The sequence below is a fragment of the Theobroma cacao genome, chromosome 6 (assembly GCF_053813885.1).
Source record: "Theobroma cacao isolate CCN51 chromosome 6, ASM5381388v1, whole genome shotgun sequence".
NCBI classification, from domain to species: domain Eukaryota; kingdom Viridiplantae; phylum Streptophyta; class Magnoliopsida; order Malvales; family Malvaceae; genus Theobroma; species Theobroma cacao.
This window is the reverse complement of record NC_142644.1, coordinates 392,821-401,312: the sequence shown is the minus strand read 5'-3', so window position 1 is coordinate 401,312 and position 8,492 is coordinate 392,821. Positions and strand designations below refer to the sequence as shown.

Here is an 8,492-nt window from a genome sequence, read left to right as displayed (position 1 = left end):
TTCTACTAAAGACAAACATCCATCCATTCAAGCTTTAAAAGCAATAGCATAATCTCAGATAGGAGCCACAACCATACACATCATGTCAATCTAAATTTGACATCTCAACAACATAAGCATAGCCAGCTAGAGCCAGCCAACATAGATACAAATTTCAGACCAACTGCAAGCTTATAGAGACTCCTCCCCTCAAGCTGGAACTTCCTCTTCTTCCTCCTCCTCCTCCTCGTACTCATCGTCTGCGGTGGCATCCTGGTATTGCTGGTACTCGGCAACTAAATCATTCATGTTACTCTCAGCTTCAGTAAACTCCATCTCATCCATTCCCTCACCAGTGTACCAGTGCAAGAAAGCCTTCCTCCTGAACATTGCTGTAAACTGCTCACTAACCCTCCTAAACATCTCCTGGATTGAAGTTGAATTTCCAATGAAAGTGGATGCCATTTTCAGACCCTTTGGTGGGATGTCACACACACTAGACTTGACATTGTGAGGGATCCACTCAACAAAGTATGATGAGTTCTTGTTCTGGACATTAATCATTTGTTCATCAACCTCCTTAGTGCTCATCTTACCACGGAACATTGCAGAAGCAGTTAGGTAACGGCCATGGCGTGGGTCAGCAGCACACATCATGTTTTTGGCATCCCACATCTGCTGAGTCAGTTCGGGCACAGTCAAGGCCCGGTACTGCTGTGATCCTCTGGATGTCAAGGGTGCAAATCCAACCATGAAGAAGTGTAGTCGTGGGAAGGGAATAAGGTTCACGGCAAGCTTGCGGAGATCAGAGTTCAGCTGTCCAGGGAACCGCAGACAGCATGTGACACCACTCATGGTAGCAGAGATGAGGTGGTTAAGATCACCAACTGAGTCAAGTTAAAAGAAAAAGAATATAAGCACAGAGGGCAGATCATGTATACTCTGGAAATTGATTCCATTAAGAGAAGCCACTCAATATTTTTGAAGTAGCATAAGAAAATAATAGTTATTATCCCAATTCATAGAACAAATATGAGAGCATTTATTCCTAACGCATCACATTCTTTTGTGTTTGGGGACAAAAAGTAAATGGTGCGTGTCTCTGGTAAGAAAGATACTTATGAGCAACCCAACTGAGATTTAATAAAGGGGTAGGGCTCATATGCCACCAATTCCTTAACAATTGAGCAACATCCTTTTTCACAAAGACCCAGAACAGGAAGGTAAAGCAACATAATCAAATTAATGCCCACTACATGTTTTAATTTTAAATTGTTGAAAACAAATGGAGAAACTTGCTTTAGGCAAAGCTAAAAATCCTTTGCTGCATACACTAGGCATTTAGAACTATAAATCAAACTTACAGGTGGGAGTGGCAAGCTTGAGAGTTCGGAAGCAGATGTCATACAGAGCCTCATTGTCCAACACCATGCATTCATCAGCATTCTCAACAAGCTGATGAACGGAAAGGGTAGCATTGTATGGCTCAACAACTGTATCAGATACCTTAGGAGAAGGGAAAACCGAAAATGTCAACATCATGCGATCTGGATACTCCTCCCTAATCTTGGAAATAAGAAGGGTACCCATTCCGGATCCAGTACCTCCACCCAAAGAATGACAAACTTGAAATCCTGTACCAAAAACACATAAAGTGAGATTTGAAAGCAGATATAGCTGTTTTTTTTTCCTTTTGGCCTTGCAGGAGGAGGGGGATTAGAAATGCAAATAGAGAAAACCAGAGTACAATTTAACAAGAAACTTTCAAAACAAGTTGCCACGATAATCAGTTCAAAACAATAACCACGTTGCTTCAATGGCTTAACATATTCCTCCATATATATATAACAAATTTACTTCAAAAAGGATTTGTTCATAGATATAACAGACAAGACATAATCCAAACTAAAACAGACAACAAATCTGCATTAAAAACAAACTATCTTTAAAAACCCCAAAATTGAAAGAAAAGAAAAGAGCCTGGAAAACACCCAAAATGGTTCACCGAACCCAAGATAAAAAAAAAAAAAAAAACCAAATTTTACAAAGCATACTCAGAACTCAGAATTGAGGAAGATCCACCAATAAAATACATGACAAAATTCACAAAAGAACGAAAAAAAACCTCAAAAACGTACCGATCTCAACAAATTAAACTAAACCCATAGGTCAAAATGTGTTTTAAAGAAAAAGGGTAAAGTCAAGTTATAGGATTGATACCCTGCAAACAATCACAATTCTCAGCTTCTTTTCTGACAACGTCAAGAACAGAATCAATGAGCTCAGCTCCCTCTGTGTAATGACCCTTGGCCCAGTTGTTCCCAGCACCAGACTGCCCGAAGACGAAGTTATCTGGCCTAAAGATCTGTCCAAAAAGACCAGATCTGACGGAGTCCATAGTGCCCGGTTCAAGATCCATGAGAACAGCGCGGGGGACATACCTTCCGCCACTGGCTTCATTGTAGTAGACGTTGATACGCTCCAGCTGCAGATCGGAGTCACCGCTATACTTTCCAGTGTTGTCAATTCCATGCTCGTCGCAAATCACTTCCCAGAACTTAGCCCCGATCTGGTTCCCACATTGACCTCCTTGGATGTGCAAGATTTCTCTCATTTTCTCTTCACTTGGTTTTTTTTTTTCCTTGTGGTGGGGAAAGTGATGAGGGAGGGAAAAATGGGTTGCTTTGCTTTTTGTTGGGAAATGGAAGGATAAGAGTGAAGGATGGGCGCAGCTGCGTTGGGCTGGCTGATAAAGTTTAGCCTTTTGTAGATGAAAGAGAAAAGGACAGATTGTTGTTGTCCAAATTGGAAAAATGCTTCTATTTTTGGTGTTTAGTCCTCTGGAAAAATAGTAAATTTATTATTAATAATAAAATATTAAATTATTTTGAAATTTTATATTAAAAAATTATCATTTTTAATTTTTTTAATAAAATTTTAAATCACTTCAAGTTAAAAAAATAAATAATTATATTGTCACTAACAATTTTTTTTATTATTATTATTGTTCCACGCATTGAAACAAAATATAGGAGACAAAATTATTATTAACTTCATAGACGGATTAATAGTGTTAAACTGATTTACATTTTTGGTAAAAATTGTGTCTCCATAGATAAAATCATATAAATTAATTTTTGTATTTATTTGAATACAATATCTTATAATACTGTTATCTTAAAAAGGCTTATATTAATATCCTTCTTGTGGGAGAGTTTACTTTTTTTGTTAATAATTATATTATTGGTTAGGGATTTTACTATTGCAAGTGTGAGTGGTACGATGATTGTAGAGAATGACTGCGTTTGCTTTGCATTTCTTTGCTTCTGCTTGAGTTTGGACTTCAGGAGTTAGGAGCTTCTCTATTTTATCCAAACGTGCCATCAAGTCAATGAACAGACTGTCCTTTCATAGCAAAAAGAATGACTAATCTCTATATATATTTTTCTTTATTTTTTTCACTTGAAAAATAGAATTAAGAAAACTAAAATTAAATTATTGTAAAGATTTTGAAATGAGATTTAAAAAAAAAAAAAAAAAAACCAGTATGCATTGAGATTTAGATACAAAGAATTGTTGATGTGTCATTATTATTTCTCTCTTGAAGTATATAAAATTTATTGTACTTGAAATGGCAACCTGATGACGTTCCCTCATGCCTCATCAATTGACATGATGGTTTACTTGCAACACAACTTGTCAACCAGTTTTATGATGCTTGAAACAATGTTGGAACCAACAACAGAAAAAAACTAGTGCCACTATCTTAAAAACATAGTTCAGTTGCAGTTGTAGCTGTCTCATAAACTGGACACCCAAGACAACATGTGTATGTACAGCATTGAAGCACAATGAAGACACACAAGACCATTCACCCTTCCATCTTTACCCACCCAATTTTTTGGCAATAGTGCACATCACTAACAAAATAAGAAAAATAGCTTTGCTTGTGTCACATTGACAAGAATCCTACTATTTTACAATTTCCACAAGCAAAAACTTGTTTAAAAATAGACACACTTCAAGTCGGAGGTTTTCCTTCCCTCTTCAGTAATTCCTGATCAAAGTAGACAGTCAGAATTTATATTTTTATTTTCTACAAAAACAATTGATTTGGACTTCACCTGTTTCGTAGCAGCAATTGAAACACGCTGCCTTTCTTTTTTCTCGCGTTGGCACTCTCCACACCAGCTTGAGAAATCTTTCTGATATTTCCTCAGCTCTCGAAAGACCGAACTAGAAGAAAATTTTGCATGCATTTTAAACTAATTGGGGGAAAAAAAAATGCACTAGTTCTAAATCTCACAATACAATTTAAGGAATGTGGACCAAAGTGAAGCTCAGCGTATACATAAGTAAGAAGTCTGAGAGCATCCTATGCCTCATACATTGTAACTTGTTATCTAAACTGAAAACTCTCAGCTCTCAGAAAAAGAACACCACTCCACATTATTGCATCTCAGTAGGCTTTGTTAACAAGTTTCAAACAATACAAGCACAATGCAGCCCAAAGAATTTCAGAACAAAACCCTTATTGATACTTTTGTTAGAAAATATGGCAAATAAGCCCCTAGATAACTCCAACTTAATAATTTCTTTCCAACAAGTTAGATTTATAAAAAATACATAAATGACCAAAAATATGACAGCGAATTCAGGTAGCACCATTCTCCAAAGATGCAAGTGCCAACTATATTAAACTTTCAGTCATCCACTAATATTTTATCTCATTTCAACTCCTAAAACAAGTCTAAATTCTAAATGTAGTCAAACAAATAGCCCAATAGTTTAAATTCTAAATTAAATTCTTCGTATTTCAATATTAAATATTACATAAAGATATTCAAATGCAAACCGATGAGCAACTTGTATTAAAGTGGTATTCTTTTTCCAACTTAGAGAAGTAAGTCATGTTCCCATTACAACTTTAAGAGAGACTCCTGATCCCTCCAAAAGGCTATTACATGTTTGGTACGTTTATACTAAGGGTGTAAAAGAAAGATACCTTCTGCACCACAAAAGTAAGTTGACCCGATGACCAGATGTTGTGGCTCTTGCACCATGCCTATGGCGCCCGCGATGAAGAACTGCACGTCCTGGAACATGGGAATAATCCAAAATTTCCTGGAATGCAGAACAATGAGAAAACATTAAAAAAATGATCATTTTGGTACAATGACTAACAAATTAACAATAGAGGACATACCACATCTATATATATGTGTATATATATATATGTATGTATGTATATTCTTCTATGAACCAATATCTGCTAACCAATTTAAATAATATGGCCTATCACCTGTTGTCTAGGAAAATTATATTACGAAGACATCAGCAATTTATTTTGTTTAAGTAATCTGTAATTTCATGTTCTCATTTGGGTTAGTTCTCCTTATTGCTACATTTTAGGGAACCTTCTTATCAAACTGACACTAAACTTCATCCTGATGCTTTGTGGAACATGCAGTTATTAGAGCTGAATGGTTAAGCCAAAGGAAAGTTTCAGTTCCTGCACCTTAAAATGAACAGTAGTAAGAAAGAATTGAACAGAAAGGTTAGCATACATCTGACTGGGTTTCTGTATTGACATGTTTATCACAACGAACACCTCGAAAGAACAAGTCTCCTCCAGAAAATTGTTTACCCAAGCAAACATTTAAGGTGACTTCTGAATCATCCACATGGAAACCTACAGAGACAAAGCTACAGAAGTTTGTGAAGCTACTACCTTAAAAACAAGATTTTAACAGAACAAGTAGGTTAACAAAACAAGCATCAACAATTAAAATTTAATATGCACCAAAATTAAAATATTAGGAAGAAAGCATAGCCAATCATGCTCATATTATGGGCTGTTATAAGAAAAACGATGATCATCATGAAATGTAAGAAAATAAATGTGCCATCATTTAATGAGGAAAAGAAAGACCTCAAGTTATAAGCAACGCACAAAGCTCGTGATTTAAACGTCTTAAGAAATGAAGAAAATTATTTTGTGCAATACCTTCTGAACACTTAACTGTAGATCAGTTTTCATCTACCGTAGCTAATGATTTATTCTCCTAACGGTAGTGGATGATAAACGGCACAGATTACATAAACCATAAACTGCCATCATTCAGATAACTTATGGCAAGGATTTAATCAAAAAAGAAAATAGAAAGAAGTTAGAACCTACCAAGCTCAACATCCCTGTCAATTCCATATTCAACAACAAAACCATGATGAGAATCCAGCGTAGATCCACCCACATCAGAAAAGAAAACTGCAGACCATTTCCAAAATATATATTAAAAACAATAAGGTATCAGCTTTAACTCTAAAATATATTTTAGCATGCACTTAAGATCTCATGATGGACGGAAAATTAAATACCTTTGGAAATAGGTCGAATAAAGTCCTCCATCAACTTATCAAGCATGGTCTCCAGACCGAAGTCATCTAAAACAGCGCCAAATTTGTTCATTGTGTTTGGACGCATAATTCTGAATTTTGTTTCATGGACCCATTTTTCGAAGTTTTCTACCTAAGCAATCAGAACCTGATAAGAAAAATATAAAAACTAAAAAACAAGAAAGTTTAAAGTAAAAAATGCCAAATGAGAAGAGGCAGCAATGATACCTCAGATAACAACAATTCACAGAAATGGGGTTGAAGCATTTCAAATGTAAAAACCCCAAGAGCAGGCTCTGCCATTATACTTCGAAAACTTTCCTCTTTATTCTCATTAATTGCTTTGAGAAATGAGGGGACAAAGAAGTTAGAGGCATGCATGGCGTACAACTCCCTATGCAGCGGCTGCATAAAGTAGAGATCACTTAAGCAGAAAAGAAATATAAACCTTATAAAGATTACACACAAAAATGCAATCTGCAAAAGGAAAAACAAAAGGCCACTGCAAGGCACTTCTACTTATTTTAATCATGGCAACCATAAAGGGTCAATCATGATATATCTCACAAACAGCATAGTATGGAAAGTTTGCAGGCATAAATTAAGTATTCCCCAATGGCATAAGCACAAGCAATCCTAGTCAAACCTTAACTACGATATGTACCTGATAGTGTGATATAATCTTTTGCCTGTATTCTCGATGCCTTTGAACCTGTTCAAAAATTTCAAACGGTGAGAAAAAACACAGCTAAATGGAAAAGGAAAATTAAGAGAGAAAAATAACCACAAATTAGAAGTTCAACAAAATGTGAGAATGACAAACATTGACCAACATAAAATGCATAACATTGCAGAAAATACAGAACAATGACAAATTATATAGATACAGATTGAAACTTAAAATTAGTCCAATGGCAATAAGGAACACAGAACCCATCTATCAATTATGACAGATGATTTAATATCTCATTTCATCCAAATCCAACTCAACAATAATAGGCAACTAATAAATCCAAGATAAGACGAAAAAGAATTCACTTCTTTTTCCCCCTTGTTCCAGCATTTGTTCACCACTATTTCTCAATCAGCCAAAAAGGGATTTGAAACAATCAATGCTTCTTAGCATGTTCGTTTAATTTAAAATCTGCAATAAAACAATCATTTCCTGAAATAAAAATTTTAAATTTTAAATATTAAATATATTCCTTGCACTCTATTACAAATTTATCTGATTTTCACCTTCATTAACATAATGCTTAAAGTTTAACTAGAAAATCAACATAATTCAAAATTTACACTATCATTTCATTTCATCCCAAAAGAAAAAGAATTCACGGCCATTTAGATCGTAAAATACGACATTACACTCAGGAAAGAAATTTTCGAACCTGAAAGTTAAACATATAATAATAAAAATTAAAAAAAAAAAAAAAAGGCTTACGCGAGTACGTTCGCCTTCTGGAGAGTAACGAAGGATAATATCGCGCATGTAATTAAGCTTGGAGTCGCGAGAGAGTGAGAGCATCGGAGGAGGCAAGTAACGTTCCAGGGAGCTGAACAGAAGTGGACTGAACTCCAACTGCAAACCCTCGTAGGTCTCCGGCTTGTGCTCCGTATTAGGGTTCAGCCGTAGCCGGTGCGCCGTCGCCATGCTCGGCAACACCGCCACACCGTTTCCGTTACAACCAGCGCTCGGGGGCGTTGGCTGTTGGGGCTCTTTTCTAGTCAGATCGAACGACATGGTTTTCTATATCGTTTCTCGATTCGGTAGAATGCGGAATCGGGCAATGCCCAGGTCATGAACGGGCTTGTTTCTAAGCTCCTAAACAAACAAAAAACAAGGAATTTCTATCTGAAAAAAAGAGGAGAAAAACAATTTCAAACACATTTCCTTGAGCCTAACAACAATTTCTAACCATTTATACAAATATATTGGAAATTCAAAAGAATAGGTGAGCAAAACCAATGCAAAGAAGAAAAACAACGGAGGAAGGAAGCGGCGAAAAGCCAAATATTTTAGAGTTAGGGTGTTAGGGTTTTAAGTTGGCATCCGGATTTGTGCAAGGCAGACGAGGCGATGCCCTCCGGGCTGGAGATGAAGGCTACTTTAAAAGGTT

General features: G+C 36.0%; 2 protein-coding genes across 2 annotated transcripts; both read right to left on the bottom strand.

The window, feature by feature from the left end:
• Window positions 1-2,732, bottom strand: LOC18595063 (tubulin beta-3 chain). Its single transcript, XM_007022848.3, has 3 exons — window positions 2,200-2,732; window positions 1,344-1,613; window positions 1-866 (listed from the first exon to the last, which is right to left on the bottom strand). Exons 1-3 carry the CDS (start codon window positions 2,591-2,593, stop codon window positions 190-192), a joined length of 1,341 nt encoding a protein of 446 aa, XP_007022910.1. The 5' UTR covers window positions 2,594-2,732; the 3' UTR covers window positions 1-189.
• A 991-nt stretch (window positions 2,733-3,723) lies between these two features.
• On the bottom strand, window positions 3,724-8,492 carry LOC18595062 (2-oxoglutarate and iron-dependent oxygenase domain-containing protein CP2-like). Its single transcript, XM_007022845.3, has 9 exons — window positions 7,817-8,492; window positions 7,040-7,087; window positions 6,604-6,780; window positions 6,358-6,508; window positions 6,161-6,247; window positions 5,547-5,671; window positions 4,985-5,103; window positions 4,104-4,215; window positions 3,724-4,036 (listed from the first exon to the last, which is right to left on the bottom strand). Exons 1-9 carry the CDS (start codon window positions 8,114-8,116, stop codon window positions 4,001-4,003), a joined length of 1,155 nt encoding a protein of 384 aa, XP_007022907.2. The 5' UTR covers window positions 8,117-8,492; the 3' UTR covers window positions 3,724-4,000.